General features: G+C 35.6%; 1 protein-coding gene across 2 annotated transcripts in view; it reads left to right on the top strand.

Moving 5' to 3' along the window:
* cdh8 (cadherin 8) overlaps nt 1-24921 on the top strand; it is a 264233-nt gene that overhangs the window by 169044 nt on the left and 70268 nt on the right. Inside the window, exons 1-2 of one of the 2 annotated variants that reach the window (XM_066713715.1) lie at nt 8320-8540; nt 13710-14144. In XM_066713715.1, coding sequence (XP_066569812.1) covers nt 13893-14144 — 252 coding nt within the window. In that variant the 5' untranslated portion in view covers nt 8320-8540; nt 13710-13892. Of the gene's footprint in view, nt 1-8319; nt 8541-13709; nt 14145-24921 lie in introns of those variants that run through there. The other variant, XM_066713716.1, reaches the window with a different exon arrangement.

Raw genomic sequence — 24921 nt, 5'->3', positions numbered from 1 at the left:
CTTCAGAATACTATCTATTATCCTCTTTCAGTTATTTATTTGGCAAACCGCTGTTAGAGGAATAAAACCTTGAAATCCATCATGGTTGCATATGAATGCATGTACAATAATTCTAGATGGTATTTAACAGGCAGGCAGAGCCATTTTCATTACAATTTTTTTTTTTTTTCTATTTGAAGAGCATTTGCTTATTAGTTCTAGTACCTATGAAGTGCTCTTGGGTTTGTTTTGCTTTGCACATAACACACTATATAAGTGAAATAAAATAATATGAACTTCATTAAGATGAAGACCAACCTAAAAACTTTGGTAATCACATCTGCATTATTTTCAATTTGCATGATTTGAAATGTGGCTATACTGTTCATTTATAATGCTGGTTGTTAATTCTCAAAATGTCAACATATCAAAATTCTTAACAGTGCACTTCATTATCTGTGGAGCTTTAAAACAGTCAATGTAAAAAGCAATTAACTTTAATTTGCAACCAATTAAAATGTGACTTTTAAAAATATTAAAATTCCAAGCGTGATGCTACACCTACAACAGATTTATATGTGTAATTGCCACTTGAAGACTAAATATGGAGAAATGAATGTTTGTAGTTCATACAATCCTTAACCACCTCCTGAATAACATCAGATGAAGTGGCGGCACATCACATACATTAACTTTGATCAATATGATCCAAGAATATTGCTTTTTCCATTTTTTACCATACCATTTTGATGACATCACTGGTCATATATAAAGTAAAGGATAAATCCCACAGCTCATCTTTGTATCCCTTTTATTTTAAGATAAATAAAGTGTGATACCCTTACTTTTGAAAAATATAAAGAGGACTATTTTTTATGTATTTGTGTTTATTTGGGATTTACAATTATTCATACATTTTTAAATAATCAATTCTGAGTTGGTTCACTGCTGGCACCCTTGTAATAGCACAGAATAGATGAATACATTCATGCAGCCTCTGGAACTACACTGTCAGGCTGTCTTCTTTTTTTCACACTGTAAGTCAACAGTGCAAATGGCAGAACTAAGCTGTTGTAGGGACTTAACTAGCTCTCACTGATAACACTGAAAGCTCAGAAGAGCCCAGCAAGTCACAAGGGTCTCTGTTGAGCCAAAGAAGCCCTGGCTACTTCCCACCCACTCTGCCTCTCTGGTCTTTGTGTGATACAGAGTGCAGTTCTCAGATGTCTTCTAAGTGACTGCAATATTATATTTACCAATTATTCTGGTACATGGATACAAAGCAACATTCCATAGGATTAGGGACGTATGATTATATGGTTATATATATTTATAAGAAAACAAGGAAATATCTTGGGGAAGCCATTATCCAGCAGTGGATATTAATATATATCAGACAGAGAGAGAGAGAGAGAGAGAGAGAGAGAGAGAGAGAGAGAGAGAGGGAGGAGAAAGAGAGTTATGACTAAATTTTGTTTTTTTTTCTGTTTTCTTGGGTGAGGATTGTGCTACATGTTCGGGTTCAGACAAGGGTTAGAGTTTGTTTGCTTATTTGGGCTATATTGATTTTGCACTAAACATCTATTAAGGAAAGAAGATTAGGATTATAATTGTGTGATTATATCATCTGAAGATAATACCTTTGATGCTTGTATTTTGATAGCAGGGGGATCATATCTTATTGTAGGTTTGATTTCCTTTATTGTGATAGAAAATTAATTTTACCCCGTAGTTCTAGATCCTTGCATAAACCCAGTGTCAATAACAGTGTGTGAGGTACGCTTACAGAATACTGGTTTCAGCACCACCGCAGCTCCGCGCATGATGTGGCTGACACATGGATAGTTCCCATACAAGGGTAATGCATCTGATGAAAGCTGCCTGTCACCAGGTAATAAGCCTATTATGGAAACAGTTTTTCTCAGGAGCCAAGCTGTAAGATTATAAGAGGTACAGAGCAGCTTGAACATGAAACCTACCCAGGGGTGGCTGACGTGTCACAAAATATGATGGGGTTGAGGCTGGGGGTGCCAGACGGTACCTGTACAGTCTTCAGAAAGAGCATTGCCCTAAACCTGTTGTGTTTTAGTCTGCTCTGATAAAGTAAAAATCACTCAAACAGTGACTAAGAAGTCTACATGAAGATAACATTTGACACATCAAATGGTGCCTGCAGAGAAAGTAATGTAATGTGTCATCACTAATTCTTATAATAATAGTAGTAATAGCAGAAGTAGTAATCATAGAACTATTGTATTTGTTCATGTTTGTATCAAATCTTAAAAATAACGTCAGTAAATATGAAAAACATGTAGGAAATAAATATTGTCCTAAATCCTTGGAGTTGTGTTATTTCTGTTGTATCTTAAGGTCGGATCAGGAGCATAAAATACACAAAAGCACAAAGCATTCACCCTCTCAAGCCTTGTAGGCATGGTTCTTTTTCTTTTTTCTTTTTTTTCTTTTCTGAAAAACATCTCTCTACCAAACATCACACAGTGCCATGTACAGGCTAAAGTAAGATTAAATACAATTTACTTTTGCTTTTCAACAACAGTTATAACAAACTATTTTACTAACAAACCATTTTATCACCCAAGCTAAGTGGAAGGTATTGTATTTCTGTTTCAGCTCGAAAGACTGCCTGACCTTTGAGCTGGCCATCAAATGTATTGCTGCATGGGGACATGTAAATCTTACTTTAATTCCTACTAAGAAACATAAAAACATAACAACGACTATAAGACTGTTACCACTTGTAATGGAGTGTACATTACCATCTTATGCAGAAAGATGCATACATCTTTCTGAACCTGGACAAACCCATGTGGAAATCTGGTGAAAACAGACCTACCTATTGATAGCCTAAGACTTATCATTTCCTATCCAGGCACTGTAGACTTCAATTATACATTACATCTCAGCAAAAAAACACATCTTCAGGAGTCTCCATCGTAAGGGACAGCTTAGAAAAATATCAAGAATGCCCAGATCGCGCCAGTTTCTAATACAGTTAGGGAAGTTGATCTCTGTGTTTCTACCCTGGTTTTCCTTTCCTGTTAATCCCAGAGTTGTACTATGTGATTAAGGTTAAGGACATTAATATTATCAAAACTATTCTCATTGAACCAGTATATATGCTGAGTTTTGTGACATTGCATTCAATTCAATGCTGAGAGTACACTGTTGTGTAAAATGTTGAAATACTTTGTTTGTCATGGTGCTTTTAAAAGCAAAACCAACAACCTCTCCATAATACAAAGATAGAATATTGTTTCAACAGAAGGAGGCTTGTCCTATTAGTTTTAGTAATATAGGCCATATATACAACTTTACCAAATACTAAAGTATGTATTTCTCTTTTTGTGTTTGTTTGTTTGTTTGTTTGTTGTTTTGTTTTTTACTCAAGGGAAAGAAAAACACAGAAGACATAAGCTCTCTGTATGTCGTGCTTTAAATTAGCTTTGTTTAGTTTAAAATAAGCCCTACTAGGCTTACCATTTGAATAATTTAAGCAATATCTTAAATGAAAGTTCATGAGTAATTCATTTACTTTTTTCATGAGAATTAAAGGTTATATACCATTCATCAATGTTTAATACCAGGATTGTAAATCACATGAACACGGTGCCACGTAAGTTATAAACATATGGAAATGTATAATAATATAATGATAAAAGAACCATTCATGTATATTTCAACTAGCTTTGAATTATTTATTTGTTAGTACAGAGAAAATGAATATGAGTGATGATCCAGTAACTATAGCATATGATTGCTAGGCTGAAAGGATTATATAAATATTAATTTTCCTACAAAGGTCTCAAAAGCTGTGAGTTTGCATATTAGCAAAAATATTAGAGGGAGGTCATGCTCAAATTGTGTAGTGCAGTAGTACAAATGTCTTCAATGCAGCATTTTGCTGTGGTCACCATTTTACACAATAAATATTGCAGAACTGAAAATGTTTTTTTTTTTCTTTTTAAAGACATTGTGAAGATTTAAGAATTAAAAATGATGAAGTAATACAAAATAAAAGGGTTGACAAAGTCCATCTGGGTACTTTGTTTTTAGAAAATGTATAGTCTAGGAGCAAGGAGCACAGAAAATTGAAAAAGTGTAGTTGCTCTTTTTCAAAACAAATGCCTTGAACATGCTGACAAGTCCTGTGCTAGATGAAGAGACTGGGAGCTTTCAAGAAAAATCTTGATGGGGTTCCTGGACTATTAGGCTCCTAACAGTGGGCTGAGGAAGATGGACTTCGCTCAGCTAACCTTTCCAATGTTCTTATATGTATCTCTTCTCTTTTACTTGGTGAAAGAGCACAATTTTAAGACATGCACCTAGAAACAAAATACCACATACCTTTATTTATCACACATTAGTAGCTAATCAAACTGGTTATTGGGATTGGGGTGGCCATCCTGTCTGTGTTTCCATGTCTATGTTTGAGGGGACCTTATGTGAGATTTAATCTTGATGATAACTAACTGGAGAAATGCTTAAACTAAATGCTTGGACCTAAAAATAAAAAATAAAAAAAGGTGGCATACTTGTCTGTTTAAATTGTGATACCACTCTGATACAGAGTGTTATGTTTGGTTTACACAGAAATAATAGAGTAAAGCATACAAAAGTTTCTAAAGACTGTCTTCTATTTGCACATGTCTAAGATACAATCTGTTGATCCTTCATTTACATAAGTGTTTGCATGTTGCATAATTTATGCTCACAGGAATGGTTTTCAGATAAGAAACCTGGAATCCTAAAACTGTAAGCAAAGACAAAGCGATGATTGTGTGATTTGTACATATCAAGATTTGAGCTTCAAATTTAGTGCCAATGGTATATCATTCTACCATGTATAAAAAAGCAGCAAAGTAAGATGGAATACATAACATCAGACATTAAATACAAACCTTCTGCTATGCTAGTGGGAGCCAACATTACTTTGCCAACATTCAAAGAAATGGAGTTGCTCATCTCCAAACACATGCATGCATTCAAAACCTACAACATGTTTATAAACAGGCAAGGCAGGCAGAGCACTGAGGTCACACAAGTGTAAAAACATTACCTAAGGTAATGGGGTAAACCTCCCTTGGCTAGAAATGGATTGCACTGGAAGTCATGTGCTGTGTCGCATGTTTCTATGTAGTTATTTATTGTTATTGTTATTATTTAAGAATGCTAGGGCTGCCAATAGATACTGCAATACTTGGACAGCATTGTGCTTCCAGCATCAATATGGTAGGGGGTTGTATCAACATAATAATGTCATGAATCTGTGAAAACTAACTGCTTCACAGAGAACCACATTGAAAACATATTTTCAGTGTGCTTACCCCAATCCTATAGAACAACTGTGGATTGCTTTGGAACGGGAGAGAGACTAGTTTCTTTGCTCCACTACGGTGTGAGCAAAGCAATTGGACCATAATCCTCCAGACAGAAAGATTGGAACCATTATTCAGACCACAACCTATTACATGCATTGTGAAAATATGTATTTTGGTCTTTCTTTGCTGGCCAGATATCTTTGTAAATTAGGTTATTGCCCAAGAAGCCACAATTTAGTTGTGCGCTTCAAGGATTGCTTATGTTTTCTTTTGAAATCTAGAGTGTCGCTATGTAATTCTGTCACAAAACAATGAACAAACAAACAAAGGATGTGTAATGGTGTGAGGAAAGGATTAGTTACTGAGGAACACAAAAAGTGGTCATTGAAATGTATATACGGTACATGGTAATAATTAGTGAAGCAATTTATCTCAATATTACCAAATATGTTAGGAAGCCTTTTGATCGTAAAGTCAATGTTTCAGATTCTGGTCAGAAATCTTTGCTTTGTTGTTCATAATCACTGTTGTAAGTAAGAAGCAGTGCTGCTTTGGTTGTTCCTTTCATGTAGGGCTTTTCAGTTGAAAGCTTGTCTCACGGGCTCTGAAGTGAGAAAATAAGATTAGATTGTAGAAGATGGCAAACGTGGGTTGTATTTAAACGTTTCCAGTTATTTATGCCTGTGGCAACAAGACGAATGAGCAGCCATTTTAACCTGTCTGTGCATTCACCGTGACTTTTCAAAACTTTAAAATGTTTTTTACCAATCATTTAATTGAATTTGATCTTATTTTATTATATTGCCCTTTTGGTCATTTTGATGATCAGAACAAATTATACATATTCAGTACATTCGTTTTCTTTTTTCCCCACTGGTCACATTAACAAGCATGTCAGCTGTTGTCATAATAAATTATTATGCTGTATTTCAGGTTTCCTTTTTTATTGTTGTTGTTGCAGTCAACTATGTTTATATATCTATCTATATATATCTTTTTACTCTGTCAGGATTCCACCTTCTGCTTGCATGATCGAAGGCATTTAACACATGCCTGTTCTGAAAAGCCTGGAGTGGTAGTTATTTAAGCTAACAAATCAATCTTTTCATGCTTACTTCTAAAATAAAGCAAACTACAGGATTTGAGATTTTAACAGCAAAATGTGGGAGGAGGAAGGCATGGCTCCTTCAGAATGCATGGTGCAATCTTATTATCTGCTATAATGGTGATCTTTTTAATCTATGTAAATTGCAAATAGTAAACCTAAAGATAATTATATGCAGCTTTACAGGAAGTGTAGCTAAACAGTTGCTTATACCATAGCAATGACTCTTTAAACTGAATTTAAATAAATGGAGTGAAACAAGTTTGATAGAAACACTCACAACAAACAAAAAATGTGGATCTGATAGATTAATGTATAATTCAGCATTAGTAATATTATGTTCATGATTATGATTATTCATGATTTATTTTTTCCTCCTCTCTAATTATTGTGTTCTCTGGGGTGTGTTAAGTTGTAATAATGTAAGTTGTTGTATGGTTTCAATTAATTAAATAATGTTATATATATACACACACACACACACACACAAAAGAAGAAAAAAAACAAGACACTGAAATATTAAGATAAAATAAGGTACTAAGATAGTGATTGATTTCAAATAGTAGGTGGACAATACATAAATCAATAAAGTGAAATGGAAAACACATTCCCAACAGCGTACTTTACGTAATGTAACTTTGAACACCCCTACCCTTAATCCCCCAGTGATTAAACTGACCATTAGCACTGTACCTTTGTGAAGCATGAAGCCTGTTACATTATCGCACACTAGAGGGCACTTAGCTCAGCAAAGCTTCACGTTTAAACATCCCTCACTGGCATCTCCAAAGCAAGCCTGGAAGTGTAAGTACAGAGGCTTTGCAGTTACAGTTTCTAATCTACGCTAGTGTTTAATTGTACCTGTCTCTATCAGAAATGACATTTCACTAGCTGCCATAACAGTATCGTCCCAGCACATCCTCATTACAGTATGAATGCACTGCTCTTTATTTTATTTTTATTTCCTGATTTTATGTGATGAAATCAGATGCAGTATTTTCACATGCACTATTGAAGTTTACTCTTCTTTACTCAGTCTGTCTTCAGGGTTCAACAGTCGGACTCGTTTGTGAGTGTACATTCAGTTAAGTGCTCGTTTATTATTAGTTACTTTGTGTGCGGAGACAGCAGGTTGGTTCTGCATGTTTGGATACTTAAACGACATATTCTACGTATGCATTTACTTTTGTTGATACTGTAATATATTATTCACAGTATAATAGTGCAGATGTGTGTTGCAGAAACATTGGTGACATACGTTTAAATACATATTACAAAACGACTGCAACACGAGCATTCTTCAGGCCACGTATTTACCCAAGTAGTGTTTGTTTGAGTATAAAGGTCCACCATGCGCACAACGGCAATCAAAATACAGTCAATCTGCACCGGAACAGCGCTGGACTGGTTTTGATGGGAAAGCAGGGCTCTGCACAGACAGAGCTGTTGGCTGCGTTTGTTCAGTGAAAGTGCGCTGCCTTTTCTACAGAGCTGACCAACATGACCGGCATAGAAACCAGACATGCACAAAACTAGCCAGTTCCTTTTTTACGCATAGGCTCATCAGGAGAATACTTCCAAAATGAGTAACTGCTTCACATGTAACATTTCCCTCCACCAAGCCGCGTTTCAGTCGCCAAATGTACGTAAAACAACACATTTGGTGTATGCCTTGCACAGCGGACAAACAATTCCCGCACCTACATATCTGCTGTTTCCCCAGGTATGATTAAAAGGGAAAGCAATTGTCTGTCGCTGCGTGGTCATAAAAGTTGTCTTCGCTGGATATAAAAGCCTTATAAATATAAATTGTGTAAGACCTGCCTCTAGCTCAGCCCAATGGGAGCAGCGAGGGGAGGCTCCCCGCTCCACACACTTACCCATCTCTCCACACTGGCTTTGAGCAGCCCGGCGCGCTGGACATGTAATAATGCGCGGCGCTAGTGTAAGGTTTGGTGAACTGTGAGGACTGCTTTCTGTTTTTTTGATTTTTGTTTTTTGATTTCCTTTCCTTCTTCCCTTTACTGCACAGAAGATGAACTGAGCATACATTTCTTTTCAGGGGGATATCTCCTTTGTTTTCCCTTATCATGCTGCAGACACCAGAATATAAGAGAGTAAGTACTGAACACATTAACAGGTGCATGTTTGGTGAAGCAGGGCTGTACTTTTTATGCGGAGGTTTTCTTGGCAGTAACAGTGAGAATGAGCGTTCATCAGTCTATCCTTTCGGCAGTTATGTCATTATGCTATGGATAAGTATACTATTTATGTATTTAAAAAGACCAATCATGTTTTGCAGGTTTATGTGGGATTGGGGTGATAGTAAATGTCTCCCTATTTATAATTGTGTACTGTTCAGAGTTGTAATATTCTAGCACTTGTTAAAATCGTCCCAGCTAACAATACTACGTTGCCACAACATTGTGTTAACTGGGGAAATTCATTGCGATGACACTATATAGCACGCAATTTACTGCAATTAATGCTATCCGCCGGCTTCTTATATTCATCCAAGCCACATTAACTTATTTTGCGGCTACTACCCGAATATCTCCATACCGCTGTTCACCTGGATGCATGCACATTTCCCATACAGTGAGCTGAATGGCCATTTATTTATGACCATGCGATATTTGCACGTCTATAATGATGAGAATCACTCATGGAAAGAAATAAAGACGCATGAGAAGCACACAAGTGGTGCTGAAACAATCCGTAATAATGGTACAGTTGGCTTCCGTACATTACTTTAAGTGTCATGCAGTTATAATAATGACTGCCGGTATTAGATGCTGCTGAAGATTAAGCACAGTTTATGATATGGACAACTTAGTTGGTCATTCAGTGCGTGCTTGGCTGCAGTACTTTGTAAAAGGATTTTTTTTGTTTTAAGTTACGGGTCTCTTTATTATAACATATGCGTGGCACATTATTCTCCTTTGGTTTGTCAATATTCTATTTTGCTTTGTCTAGAATAAAAAGATAAATACATTGAAATAAGCAAATTATTGAATTATAATGTATTAAAGCAATTATGTTTTGCCGTAAATGCCATTATATAAACAATATACAATTCAATTGACAATTCGGCACAGCTCTTAAAATGCATTCGGAATAAGACTTTAATGTGCGGGATTATTCTGGTCACGGGCAGGAATTCAGTGGCTAATGGGATCATTGAAGATCCGACTCTGATTTGATGGGTACGAAGAAATAAAATGCGTAAAAAAAATCAATTCAAAGCTGTGTCTTTCTACATGGATCAAGCCGGATATGCAAAACTTCCCACTGTCCAGATTTCTCCCGATGCCACGTCCAGTGCGTTTTGTATAATTGTTGCGCAGATCCAGGCTTTTCCAAGTTTCTTTCTTGCGCTTGTTGTCTATTAGGCGATGCATGCCGTAGACAGTTAAGTTACTACCATCCATGTGCAAGCCATACACAGAGATGGCCTATAGGTATTTCCTAAGGCTCATTGTGTGCACTTTTACATTTGAGATGGAATTCATTCCGAGAGAAGATCATTTGAGGTAGTTTTGTCATGTCACTGAAGTTTAAAATGCATTGTACAGGCCTGCAGGGATATTCTGTTTAGGTATGAGTTAGCCATTAAATGCATTTAAAAAAATATGTGTTTACTTCCTTTTTTGTAGATCTTCTCAATGCCATTGTTAATTCTGCTTTTATGCATTCAAATACATAAATAATACACTAGTTGGGTTTTAGTGTGCTGTTTAATATAAATGCATATGCATTTTAGTTTGCATTTTTATATTTTGTTTACCACCACACGTTTATGTTTCATCAAGGTATACATGTCGGTGCACTCTATTAGGTTATCATTGAGGATATTAAAATTACTTTTTTTAAATTAGTATATAACAGGTAGTGCCATAAAACATACAGTATTGTATAGTTAAAGCTTCCAATTATGTTTTTAAGCCCAGTTAATTATGTTTTATAAGTCCAGTTAGATAATGTCTGAGGGAATGCTAATTACATTAAGCCAGCCTATCTTACCCCAGTAGACCAGCCAACATTTTGCATCTCTATAAGAAACAATCAATTTCACCTGGAACTACAACCTATTAGTTTTGTGGTAACTTTTTCTTTTTTCAAACATGTCAAGGGCTAGGCAATGTTGTATTAAACATTTACCATACTCCTTGTATGTTACTCTCCATGTCAAAAGGGTCAAGGGAACATATTTTCTTTTTGGAGGTGATCATTTAGAACTGATTGAACATGTTTGAGTAGTAAAAGGTTTTCAGATGGTTTCACAGACCTTGATCAGCAATAGTCTTGCACTATTGTACCTAAAATAACCCCGTGCTAATCTGGGTCTGTGAAACCAACCCAAGTTGTTTAATTTTAAGCTTAACTGATATGAAGACATAGAAAAAGATTAACACTGATATATAAGACCAAACATCAGCATGCTCATTTCTGAATTTTACATGTGTGAGTTGCTCTTTTCTAAACTGATACAATACTAACAAATATAATTTTAGTGGCCCAGTAACATTAAATAAATAGTACAGGTTTATACACACATTTAATGAGATTTTCACTACAAAATAAGAACAAAAGGAAAAGGGTGCTGTTGAGAACCATTAAACACATTGCAGAAGTGTAAAGTAACACTATAGATGAACTGCTTAGAGAAGTCACTGTTTTGTAGTCAATTTAATTAGGTATACCCCCAAAGGATATGGCTAATGTGCATTATGCAGGGTTTTAAGGCAATCATGTTTGCTTTGATATTTTCTTTGTCCTGCTTGCTCAATTCGTTTTCTATTTGCAATATACACTTGTAACCCTTTTTTGATAACATGCGATATGAAGATCCTGCTATCCATTTAGAAAGATAATTGCTAGGTACGTTAAGTAACCAATTTATTCATTCTTATTTATGCTGGGAAAAAAACAACAAAACATAAAAAACTTGTGTTTGTGCGTGCCCACAAAAAGTATGGATATCTCATTATAAAAAATAATAAACGTTTCAAAATGTCATGCATACACCTGGGATGCAATTTCGGGGATGAAACAGATATGCACAGAGGATTGTATTTGGGTCAATGTGTTTGCTTTGTGTTTGTAAGTGACAAAACCTCAAACTACTGAACCATGGTCTGGACAGTACAATTTAGTTTTTAGGCAACAAGGCATGTGATGTATGTCAAAAGCATAGGAGTAGGTATAGAAGGGTAGAGAAGTAGTCATTCAGTCACTTTGTCTTTATAATGCTCAGGAGCTAAATGACCTCAGGGTATACAGCCATACAAGTGAATATCTCTAATTTTCTTCTTGCTTTGAGCTCATATTTTGTTCTTCTTCTACACTGTTTATAGTACAGATCCCCACAAATCACACATGTCATTGATCTACCCTGTAGTTAATGTCTAAGATGCCTTACCAGTTAGCAGGTGGTCACAAACGTACTGTGCGGCTAATTATAAAGAGCTACAGCATTGTGACAACTGCAGACTGCCATAAGGGGTCCATATCACAAACCATGAGAAATTACCAGCACATCCAAATCTTAGAGCCCACTGAACATACACTGTGATTGCCCAGACACTGTCAAGTGATGTTGACAATATCAACAATGGACTGTCATCCTGTTGTCACTTGAGATGTTATCTCATTAATGTAGATTAATGTTAGACTTCTGAGATGGACATATTTGGGTGTGAAACTGAGGGAACTTCATAAGCCTCCTGAATATGTTCCTCAAGATCAATATTGGGTGCTATCACAACGATGGTAGATTTGATCTCCCCATTTGTCAGGATTGTGTGAAGCCTGCAGACTCCCAAGACAACGCAACCGACTTGCCATTATGGCAAACATTAATTTTATAATTAGGCCACGCTTTGACACGTGTATTTCAGCCAGCAGTGTAATCAGACTTGTCACTCATAGTGCATTTGGGACATCCATCCTCACAGAATGTACAGGAACTTGGAGTACCTCACTAGTAAAGATGGCACTGGATCCATCAGGAACAGCTGGGCTGATTCGTGAGACATGTAAAGCCTGCCTTACGCCTAGATGTTGGTGGACGTATTCATGAACAAAGTCCTATGAAAAACAAAACTGTACAGTTTGAATCTTGGAGTTTCATTCCATATTATTATTGTTTCAAAATTACATATGCAATATCCTTCTGAGTGTGTGTAATTAATTCAAATACATGCTTGTGGTTCTGTAATATAAGCTAAATAACCCTCATTTTGTTGCTCAGTATTAGAACTATTGGATTTAAATATGAAGTGCAATAAATGAATACATAATACATAACAAATACATAAACTGGTGCCATTTTATTTTATCAAATGCATATGTATATGTAAATTATATAATACAATGGCATCAGTTTTGGACCAATTAAATATGTACTGATTAGTAAATGGTTGACAGCAGCAATTTTGGAGAAATTGCAGTACAAGAAATGTCAGGTGTCATAGATTCTATAATTTAAACTCAGACATATTGTTAAATTCCACTTTGGTTTAATTTGGCATTATATCCTGGTCTAATTTCAAATTGTTTGAATAAATATTCAATCATATACTCTGTATTTAATAAGTCTTAAATCTTTAATCAGAAAAGTCTTGTGTGAAAAGTCATGTGCATGGAAAAAAAAAAATCAGATGAACATCCACGATTAACAAAATTCAATTTCAGATGCTGTTTGCTCAAAGGTATTGTATGCTAATCTCCAGTACATCGGATTAGTGTTTCACAATCCCTGGATGCAGGAGGGTTACTGGTAGAAGAATATTCAGAAAAATGCACACACAACACATGTTTATAATGTCTTTGTGAAACATTTTAGGCTACCTGTTTTGTAATTGTCTTCACTGCAGTAAGTTTATACAACTATATTTTGCTACAAATGCCTCCTGATATCCAAAACTCAGCCAGACCAGTTCTGACAGTATAAGAGATATGATTTATTCAATGGACCAATGCTTGCTGGCAGGAAGCAAGGTCTTTCTATTGAAGAGGAACGTTAATTGCATTAGCAAAAACTGCAGCTGAAGGAGACTTTCATAAATCTCAAGTCTACAATCCTCATCCATGTAGTCTTTTACCTTTCAGTGAATATTTTCAATATAAAGAGCAAACTTGGCTTCTAAGCAAAACAGACATCTGTCCAAGCGGCTTTTTGGCCTTGCCATTCCCTTTCTGTCCATTATGTCCCTATCTGTTTAGACAGGAAGCCAAATATGTCTGCATATTTAATACAATTTTTCCCTTTTTTGTTTCTACAGGTGTTGTGTGCTGGTGACCCAACAAATGGATGTTCTTTTAAGAAGCATATATCCCCTTTATATTTCTTCATTCTGGAAACATGCTGTGCATCATGAATGATCTTTATTTCACAAAGAATGTGAAGGCTAAAATTCGAAGTAGAGAGAAGTAACCTTTTTTGGGGTTGTTTATCTTGGGGAATAATGCCAAAACGTTTGGAGGAGATGCTGACAGATATATGGACTTCCTTTCTGTTGATATGGATTACGCTTTTTCCTTATATTTCCATGGCTCCCATCAACCAGTCAAAAAGTTTACAAACTGCATCCATTGTGGGTCTACATGGGACTGGCGAAGGACAAAGAATTCTGAGTCGTGCCAAGAGGGGATGGGTTTGGAATCAAATGTTTGTGCTGGAGGAGTTTTCTGGACCTGAGCCAATACTTGTTGGCAGGGTAAGTCTTCTGGCACCTAAATTGTCAGTTGGATATTAAGCTTGCTTATCATGTGGAAACATTAATTCAGTGATTCAAATGTTTTTTGTTTTTTTGTTTTATTAACGTATTGAAAAGTTTTCATAATAAAAACAGAAGCAATTTGCATTTTCCGCTGATATGGAAACACCATGTAAAATATGTAAAATCAGATTATGGAAGGAATACATTTTTGATAACTAATGAGGAGCATCTTTACATTCTCGAATTTTCCCTTTGTAACAAATGACCAGCAAAATCATAGCTAGATTAATCATCTCCCCCCTAAAGAAAGATTGTGTTGCTCATATAGAACATAAATGTGCTACTGAAATGTCTCTGAGTGACCCAGGTGAAACACAGACTGCAACATTTATGTTTTGGACAGAAAACATTTTAGACAGCCTACCAAAGCCCACAAGGAGTTCACATTGCCTTACTGATGTAGGAACAGGTGCGTTTTGTCCAGTGTGAATGTTTCAGTAATTTGGGCCAGAAAGGCATGCCTGTTTCTCATCATGTGTGCACCTGTGTAGCTTCAACCTGCTACCATCTACATCCAAGAAAAAAATCACTTCATAGAAATGTTCTGTAAATTTAAACTCAATATCAGGTACCTGTAATCACTAGTAGGTATTTTCATGCATACAATGGTCATAATAATAAGACACAAGTACACTTGAAGTCAATAAAATATATTTCTCCATTAAAATATTTAACGTAAGGTTTGTATTTTTTATATGTGTACATGTGCTATTGTGTGTGTCTGTGAGGGATTCTGATTTCAGATACTATTAAAGTCTTGCGTTCTAGTTTTAAAAAGGTTATCATAAATTCATAGATTCATAGAATAATGAATTGTACCTTGATATAATTTAGTTTCAGCTCAACCTGCTAGTTATATTTGTCAACTCACATGCATAAACACGCACACACACAATACAAAACAATGTGTGTGTGTGTGTGTGTGTGTGTGTGTGTGTGTGTGTGTGTGTTGTGTTAAATTAATACTACTGGATGTTTATTATAATAATCCTAAAAACACATACTCTCTCTCACTCACACACACACACACACACACGCACATGCACACACAGTGCCTATAGAAAATCTACGCCCCTTTAAAAATGTCGTTGCCTGTAATTAAAATGCAGTAATATATATATGCCTCTGTATTTGTTTAATTTAGTACACATCCTTCCCCACAACTTCCAAGTGGAAAAAATATTTGGAAAGTTGTAGAAAAATTATTAAAAATACTAACTGAAACTGTTTAGAAGAAAAATGTAATAGCAATAGTAATAGCACATTTTATATTAGCTCAGGTGTAAGCAGTCACCTTCAAAATCACACACCAAGTTAAGTGGCCTCCACCTGTGTTAAATTCAACAGTTCCAGTAAGTTTCCTCTGCTGGGTTGAGCATTTCTTAGCAAAGACTCAACCGTGGGCACCAAGGAGCTTCCAAAAGACCTCTGTCAACGTTTTTGAAATACACAGCTCAGGGGATGGGTATAAAAAGTCAAAGGCTTTGAATATCCCTTGGAGCATGATCAAGATGATTACTAAGAAGTGAAAAGTGTATGGCATCACCAAGACCCTGCCTAGATCAGACTTTCCATCCAAATAAGATGACTGAGAAAGAAGGAGACTGATCAGAGAGGCTACCAAAAGGCCAATGGAAACTGCAAGAGCTGCAGGCTTTAATGGCAAAGTGTGCATATGACAACAATATCCCAAGTACTCCGCAAATCTAACCTGTAATGGTACTCAAGAAAGCTCACATTGAATCCCATTTTAAGTATGCAGAAATACACTCATGAGATTCAGTAGCCATGTGGTAAAATGTTTTGTGGTCTGACAAAATTTAAATGGAATATTTTGGCTAAAATGCAAAGTATTAGGCTATGTTTGGCACAATCCCAAACTGAGGAGGATTGATATTGCAGCATAATGTTATCGGGATGTTTCTGATGGGCAGGAGCATGTCAAGATAGAAGGGATAATGAATGGAGCAAAGTATAGAGAAGTATTTGAGGAAACCTGCTGCCCTCTACAAGAAGGCTGAAACTGGAATGGATGAGCATGACAACGACCTGAAGCACGCAGCCAAAACTACACTGGAGTGGCTAAGGAACAAAAAAGTAAATGTCCTTGAGTGGCCCCATCAGAGCTCTGACCTAAATTCAACCAAAAATGTTTGGCATGACTTGAAGATTGCTGTCCATCAGTGCTTCCCAAGGACCTTGACAGGTTGATTAGTTTTTTTTAAACGAATGGTCAAATATTGCCAAATCTAGGTGCAAAGTAGAGCCCTATCCCAACTGACTTGGTGCTTCCACCAAGTATTAACTCAGGGAGGTGGAGACTTATTATCCAATTATTATATTTCAGTGTTGTATTTTTAATATGTATCAACAATAAAAGCATTTTACTCTTTAACAGTGTGGTGTATGGTGTGTAGATAAGTGAAAAAAAAATCCTCATTTAAATGCATGAAACTCTTAGGCACTGACAACAAAATGTGAAAAAAGTTCAAAGGGCGTATAGACTTTCTATAGGTACTACATATATAGATATACAGATTTATTTCTTTTTAAACATTAGGATTTGTTTTTGTATTGAATGTCATGTGATGGAACCCGCTTGATGAATATAGCCCCAGACAAGTTGCTTTGGATTGATTCAATTATTGACTGACTTATGGTTTGCGTAATGTAGGTATGATTGTTTGACTATGTGAGTAATAGTATGAGGTGAATTTTGCTGGGAGTGCATTTAATTTCAGAATGATTTAAATATACTTTAAAATCATTATTTTATTTGCTTAATGTAATGAGAAAATTTGCTGCAAGGTGCAGTTCCTGTTTCACTAAGACTCATTTTTCATATGTTACAGAATGCCGCTGAACTAAAATATGAGTTTACAGAATTTGGAAGACAGAGTGGAAAGGAAATTAAATGTGTGTGCTCCATATATTTTTGATGACTGGTAAAATGAGTGACAGGTTGGTCATGACATTGGTGTGGCTAGGTGACTGCCTTGATTGAGTTGTGCTTTTTACAAGGTTAAATATTTATAAACATTGCATGTGGAGCTCAGATAAGTTCTATGTTTCAGTGAGATAGGAGTCCACAGAGCTGCTTTAGATTGAGGAACCCCCAATCACAGGCTCCCAAGCAGCAATTTCCTCTTACACTTAATTAAAAAATGAATCAAGTGGATAGAGGTTGTGTGATTAAAATGGGTCATACATTTCAGATCTTTGTGTTTGTGGGCTTGTGGTTCTGGGTTGATTATTAAGGCACCTCAGGCTAAGATTAGACTCATTCCATCTAGTACATTTTATTGCTTCACCCTCTGATGTTTAATTATACATATACCTCCTGTCTTGTCTGTTACTGTGCATTCCTGAATTCCAGCTGGCAGTTAACAAAGACTATTAGCATATATGTTAGGTAATACATACATGAGAAGTGGAAAGAAACAGTATGAAATCTCAGGATTAACTCAAAAGGGAAATCAGGATTGTCATACCAAGGACATCCCTGGTTAAACCAGTACAAAGTTTGGATCAAGCATATGGTATAGAGTGTAGGCTTGGGTAGCTTGTCTTTAATTGATAATGCTTGCTAAACTTACTTGATTCCCCAACCCCTTATGGGATTATGCTTTTAATTACCACCTCTTTGCAATTCATCATTGATTTAAATTGTAGAGAGCATAGCAGACGGCAGACTATTGCTAACTTTTAGGCTGCGATTTAGTATTTTAGTACACTAAGATAGATCCAAATATAGAACATTACTGCCCTTGTGGAAAAGGTTCAAGTCAAGTTAGTGCATCATCTGCTATTAAGAAATACCACACACACACACACACACACACAATCATGTCATATAAAATTGTATTTTATAACTTGTGATTTTCATTTATTGTATTTTGTTTGTTAGTTTGTGTGCTAATCTATCAGAATGAATAACAATGGACTAAACTTTTGTATTATAATACAAATGTATATAAATGAAAATGAGTATCTGATTGATGTTTTTTGTTGTCCAGCACTTTTATCTCGGCAATCATAATATGTTTCACACAAAGAGAAATGATAACAACCTATTAATATTCAACAATACATATTAAACCAAAAAATTGAGAGTCTGTCAACTAGAAAGGAATATATTGTTTTTTATTATTACTTTAGTGAAGAACAAAGCACAGGCCTATGGCTTGGATGGCTGAAAACAACATTGATTTATTCCATATAAAAATAAAGAAACAAAGGTACATTGAAAGAGTAATTTATATTGGAATCTACAGCAAGAACCCCTGTCAATTTTGAAAATTGCACTAGCTTAAAAGGCATCACTTTTAGTCCATTAGCCATTGTAAAATAATTCTACAAACCTCACCTGGTCCTTTTAGAAACAAATTTAGCTGCATCAGTAAAACATGAAGGAAAAATACTTTTTTTTGGCTCCCATTACGAGTTTTCATTTATTTCCAAATGTCTCTAGAGCAGTCAATGCACACAGGTTTATATAATTCTAATAAGAGGATCAGAACTATCACTCTTGAGAATATAGCTTTTTAAAAGTACATATGGACATATTTGGTATCACTAAAGAAAAGTAAATGGCCAGGTTTGTCTACATATATTGAAAAAAACTGTAAAGTGATACTATATAAAATATTTGGATGTGTGTGTGTGTGTGTGTTTGAAATAAATACATATGTTTTTTGAACATGAAAGTAATGGATCTAGGCTTAATGCACCTTCTTACAAAACCGCTTAGTGTCAAAACAATTTATACCCTTCCTTTTCTACAGATTAGGGGACTTGCTAAGAGAAGTGTTAATCGGTGGGGTTAATATGTTTAGAGTTCTTTTTTTTGGGACACACACACACACACACACACCTGTTTACCAGCAAAAGTGTCTGCAGTCGTATTTGTGCAGTACTAATTTCATAAAGAATAAACAGATTCAAGACCTCTGACTTAAAATATACCATTGTCATCTTCTGAGGTGAAAATCCTTCAGTCACTGAGTGATGGCAAAAGCGGAGTTTGGATGTAAACCCGTCACTCCTTTTTCAAATCAACATGCTAAAAGGCCTTTCTGCTTTTTCGTAACACATTTATTTTCATGTACCCACCTATTACCACCTTTTTCTCCACAGTGCACTGTCATCTTCATGTTTGTTCCCAAGTACCCCAGATATTTGACTGATTTGTTTAAAAATAAATGCATTTCAAAACCACAAAGCGTAAAACACATTTGTTATCGCCTGTATTTTTCATTAAAACCCATGTTAAAGGATTTATTTACCTACTGTATAGTAATTAGAGTGAGATCTCAGCTGTGAAAGCGTGCCCTCCGGGTGTTAATGTTAAAGTTCTGAGAGTCCAGTTCAATTAAGAAGGGAAACACAGATCCTAATGGTGTTCCAGACAGCTTTATCCTCTGCTTGACTGTTTGGAGCTGCTTGACGAGGATTTGCTGGATCAAAAGGTCTGTCTTCTGATCCCTCTGTCTTCAGCTTTGCCAACTTGCACTCTTTATCTCACAAGATCTCAGTAACTAATCTGCATTTGGTCAGGTTAGAATTAAGTCAGTAGAGTTCTAATGAATATTGAGTTGTGTAGGAAGTGATGGGTTTTTGGTGGATTTCAATGCTGTCATGATTTTTTAAATCACATTCAGTAAGAAAAAAACATGTAAAAAACATTGTTCATCTTAGTGCATAGCATTTCAAGAATCAAATGTATTTTTATAGAGCAACTTTGCTAACTAACATGGAAGGAAATATATATCATTTCCAACCCAACCCCCTTAAATGGGGTATGGTCATTTTATTTATTTCTTGGAAAATTAAATTAGTGTAAATTGCAGCTTTTTCAAATCACATGCATAACTCAACATTGTCTATTTGATCTAGCTATCTGAATTATGAAACCCTTTTATATTTTGGAAATAAATATGACCTCTCTGTATGTAATAAAATACCAAGCACCACAGTCAAAAGAGGTAAGATTAGATTTCCCAATGATTTTCTTATCAATTAGAAAGGCTGTTGATGTCATTGTGTTTATACCATGAACCAAGGTGTAGGGGTTAATAGGACAGAGGAGAAAAAAAACACTTTAAAACTAAATGAATGTGGGAAGCTTAGAAACTGTTCTGATTATAACTGAATGGCATTCCCATGTGTCATTAGCCAGGTGCTCTGACTTCGTTATAAAGTGCATATAGTATTAATTTCCATATATTTCTCCCCATCTCACTCTCTGCTTCTCTTCCTGTCTCTCTTTCTTTCTTACTCTGTGTAGTCATTGGGAATAATTATTTACTGTAGCAGATGAGTAACAATAGGACAGTAACTTTGCCTTGACTTGTGCCAGCCATGGCATTCTACTGAAGTATTTTCTATGACAATATTGGTCTCCCTATGGAGAAGGCTTATTATTATTTCATGCCCTTTTCTTTATGCAGCCAAAGTATCTGTTTATTTGTTTGTTTATTTATTTTTTATGAATGTGTATTTTATGTTTTATGAACAAAATAGGAATTCACAATGATCCTGTATTTCTTTCTTAAAAATTGACTTATTTTTAGTATGTCAAAATGTTTTGAAAGTAATCCCCCAGAACAGTTAAATGAAAACATACAAAATAAATGTTATTTTGGTATTTAAGCACAGACTAAAAATACATTAGTACTGCAAACCCCTCAAGGTTATTTATCTTACCGGATGATGTGAATGTCTTACTTTATTCACAAAAGTGCTTTTTGTGACTATCTCTTCGTAGATATTATTTCTTCAGTTGTGCTTTGATAGCATGACATATCAAATGTAATTAATCATTTCCAAGAAGAAATAAAACATTTCTGAATTAATAAATCAATGAAATGGTTAACGTACAATAAATTGAGTGTCTTCTTGTGTGAGTAAACCTTGCTACCTGACCTTGCTTTTAAAATCATCCAAACAGAGACCTATACTGCAGCAAAATTATATTTTGGATTGATTTGATATGTTATTAATAGGGCCCTGCATTTAATGCGATTTGTTTTTTAGGGCTGCACTTCATTCCTCCCAGTGCAAGGTGGCCATGTAGTCAAGCATGGTAAGGCCATTCTTAATTAAACCATTCACGATTCCTTGAATCGTTTCAATTTGTCTTTTTATTAAGGCGCATTAATGCAATGATTAAGCAGCAGCAGCTAAGGATATTTATTTAAAGGGACATGCAGCCCTGTATTACTAATATGTCTTTTTCAAAATGATTTGTTAGGATGTGTAAATACATCCTTTGAATGTTTTCATTGTCAAAAAAAGATGTAGAATATATACATATACACTCACATAAAGGATTATTAGGAACACCATACTAATACTGTGTTTGACCCCCTTTCGCCTTCAGAACTGCCTTAATTCTACGTGGCATTGATTCAACAAGGTGCTGAAAGCATTCTTTAGAAATGTTGGCCCATATTGATAGGATAGCATCTTGCAGTTGATGGAGATTTGTGGGATGCACATCCAGGGCACGAAGCTCCCGTTCCACCACATCCCAAAGATGCTCTATTGGGTTGAGATCTGGTGACTGTGGGGGCCAGTTTAGTACAGTGAACTCATTGTCATGTTCAAGAAACCAATTTGAAATGATTCGACCTTTGTGACATGGTGCATTATCCTGCTGGAAGTAGCCATCAGAGGATGGGTACATGGTGGTCATAAAGGGATGGACATGGTCAGAAACAATGCTCAGGTAGGCCGTGGCATTTAAACGATGCCCAATTGGCACTAAGGGGCCTAAAGTGTGCCAAGAAAACATCCCCCACACCATTACACCACCACCACCAGCCTGCACAGTGGTAACAAGGCATGATGGATCCATGTTCTCATTCTGTTTACGCCAAATTCTGACTCTACCATCTGAATGTCTCAACAGAAATCGAGACTCATCAGACCAGGCAACATTTTTCCAGTCTTCAACTGTCCAATTTTGGTTAGCTTGTGCAAATTGTAGCCTCTTTTTCCTATTTGTAGTGGAGATGAGTGGTACCCGGTGGGGTCTTCTGCTGTTGTAGCCCATCCGTCTCAAGGTTGTACGTATTGTGGCTTCACAAATGCTTTGCTGCATACCTCGGTTGTAACGAGTGGTTATTTCAGTCAAAGTTGCTCTTCTATCAGCTTGAATCAGTCGGCCCATTCTCCTCTGACCTCTAGCATCAACAAGGCATTTTCGCCCACAGGACTGCCGCATACTGGATGTTTTTCCCTTTTCACACCATTCTTTGTAAACCCTAGAAATGGTTGTGCGTGAAAATCCCAGTAACTGAGCAGTTTGTGAAATACTCAGACCGGCCCGTCTGGCACCAACAACCATGCCACGCTCAAAATTGCTTAAATCACCTTTCTTTCCCATTCAGACATTCAGTTTGGAGTTCAGGAGATTGTCTTGACCAGGACCACACCCCTAAATGCATTGAAGCAACTGCCATGTGATTGGTTGGTTAGATAATTGCATTAATGAGAAATTGAACAGGTGTTCCTAATAATCCTTTAGGTGAGTGTATATATATATATATATATATATATATATATATATCTGTGAGAGACGTTGTGATTTAGCCTTTTGTTTAACCCTTTGCAGTCCAATTATTTTGCAGCATGCTGCTCATGTCCAATTTAATTTTGTGAAGAAAATAACAGTTCAGACCATGTGTTGTTCAAGTTGAAATAACTTCACTTTTTTTGCAAACAACAATGCACAAAGCAGTATTATTCCAAAGGACACCCTCAAATTTGAAAATAGTGCAAACATTTGGAAAAAAAAAGCGCCTGTTATTAGTAATTGTTTTACTATTATTCCAGTTGCAAAGAATTAAAAAAGTGCAAAATGGTTAAAAAAAAAGGTTTTCTGGCAATAAATTAACTTTACAACTTTAGAAAAGCTACAAAACTTTTTGCAGCACTTCACATACCTTTAACAAAGGTAACCAGCTAAAAAAAAACAAATGAAAGAGAAATATGTAAAATGCACAAAAATATGCAATAACAAACAATCACCTAAAAACTATATATAATGTGCAATTGTGTTGAAATGCTCAATGGTCTGTCTGTGTTTTTGCCATGTATGATACATCTTGAAGCATTCATCTGGGTGTAAGACAGGCTTTCTGCTGCAGCTTGTGCATAAGAATATAGTCTAATTTCTGCTTCCATCTAAATAACTGTTCACTGTCTGCTTATTCTAACATCTGTAACAGTCGTGCAGATGTGTGAGCTGTTTTCCGACTGCGTGATGCTGATGCGGAGATGTTTAGCCTGCAGTGAGAGCCGCATCTCTCTCTCTATCACTTCCCGACTCCAGACTCAATGTCGGACTCTGTCTGACATAGGAACGCAAAGGGTTAAATTGGGAAACTATTCCTCAGCTTTAATGCAAACTGTTTTTAAACTGCACATCTGTAAGCAATTTCAATTAAATTAAAAGTAAAATAAAGTATGGGTGAACAGAATACCAAGTGTATATCTTTGAGTGCGTAATATATCATTAAATGCTTTTTGATTTTTATGTTTTTGACTTAATGTTTAGGTATCTCCATGTTTCTTTTAACACATCAATGTATTTAATTACCATTTATTCTAGTCATAACTATTCTGTATTACTAAAATAAAATTACCAAAGCGCAATTTGCAATTGTGAATTTGAGTATTATAAATTAGGAGGCTACAGGGACATCTAGGGCATAGCAGTTGAATTACCATTGAAAATAAACACAGAAAGTCACAGGTATAGCCAATCCGGTCTGAGATTTACCAAAGACCTTGCATTATGTGAAAGTTGTTCTGATGCAATATTTACCTTAATAATTTCAGAATGCCATTAACCTACATTTAATATCTAAATCCATACTAGCCAATATGTTGAAGAATTATTTCAAGACGTTAATCTGTATATCTTCTGTCTGTGACTGTTTATTTCAGTAATATTTTGTGGATGCACTTCAATCCTGGGGGATACAAAATAAATAAATAATGGTTGGTTTTCAAAAATTGTGTGTGGTGTTCACAGGACTTTTTTTTAGCAGCTTCAGTGTTCACAAATTCAGACAAAAATAAATGTATGCATTTCATCCGTGTTTTTGTTTCTGGGATATTTGTGCACAAAAATAATTTTGGGATAGAAATAACAAAACACTATCCTACAGTCACCTAAACACATACTTTAATGTGCTTGATATCAAGAGTCATAGCCACCAATTTTGAAAGGACAACTTACAACATCTAAAATGACTGTCATTTTCTGCCATCATCTGTGCTAATTGGTAGCTTTATATATATATATATGGAGGAGCACACTCCTTCACCTCCTTTAAGGCTTGCTTCTTTTAAACACATTAGTCATTTAATTATCTATTTTATTTCCATACAGAACTGAATTGTTTATATTTATAAATAATGTTAAAAGATGCTGTTCTCCTAAAATGATGTGCATTTGGGTTTACTGTAGGCTGTTGTACACGTGGGCAGGACAATGAAGAAAATGGATGCTGGTGGGTGTAAAAACTATTTTGGGAAAGTAGCTTGTTCTTCAAATGTACAAATATAACAATCAAAAGAAGAGCCAAAATAATTATATATTTTCTGAATAAGAACACAAATCAGCAGCTCAGATTGACATTTAATTCTATACTACTTCAAAAAGAAAACAAATCTCTATGAGTGCTCCAATTTTCTCCAATAA

The sequence above is a fragment of the Amia ocellicauda genome, chromosome 9, assembly GCF_036373705.1.
Source record: "Amia ocellicauda isolate fAmiCal2 chromosome 9, fAmiCal2.hap1, whole genome shotgun sequence".
Classification (NCBI taxonomy): Eukaryota; Metazoa; Chordata; class Actinopteri; order Amiiformes; family Amiidae; genus Amia; species Amia ocellicauda.
This window is presented reverse-complemented; position numbering and strand designations above follow the sequence as displayed.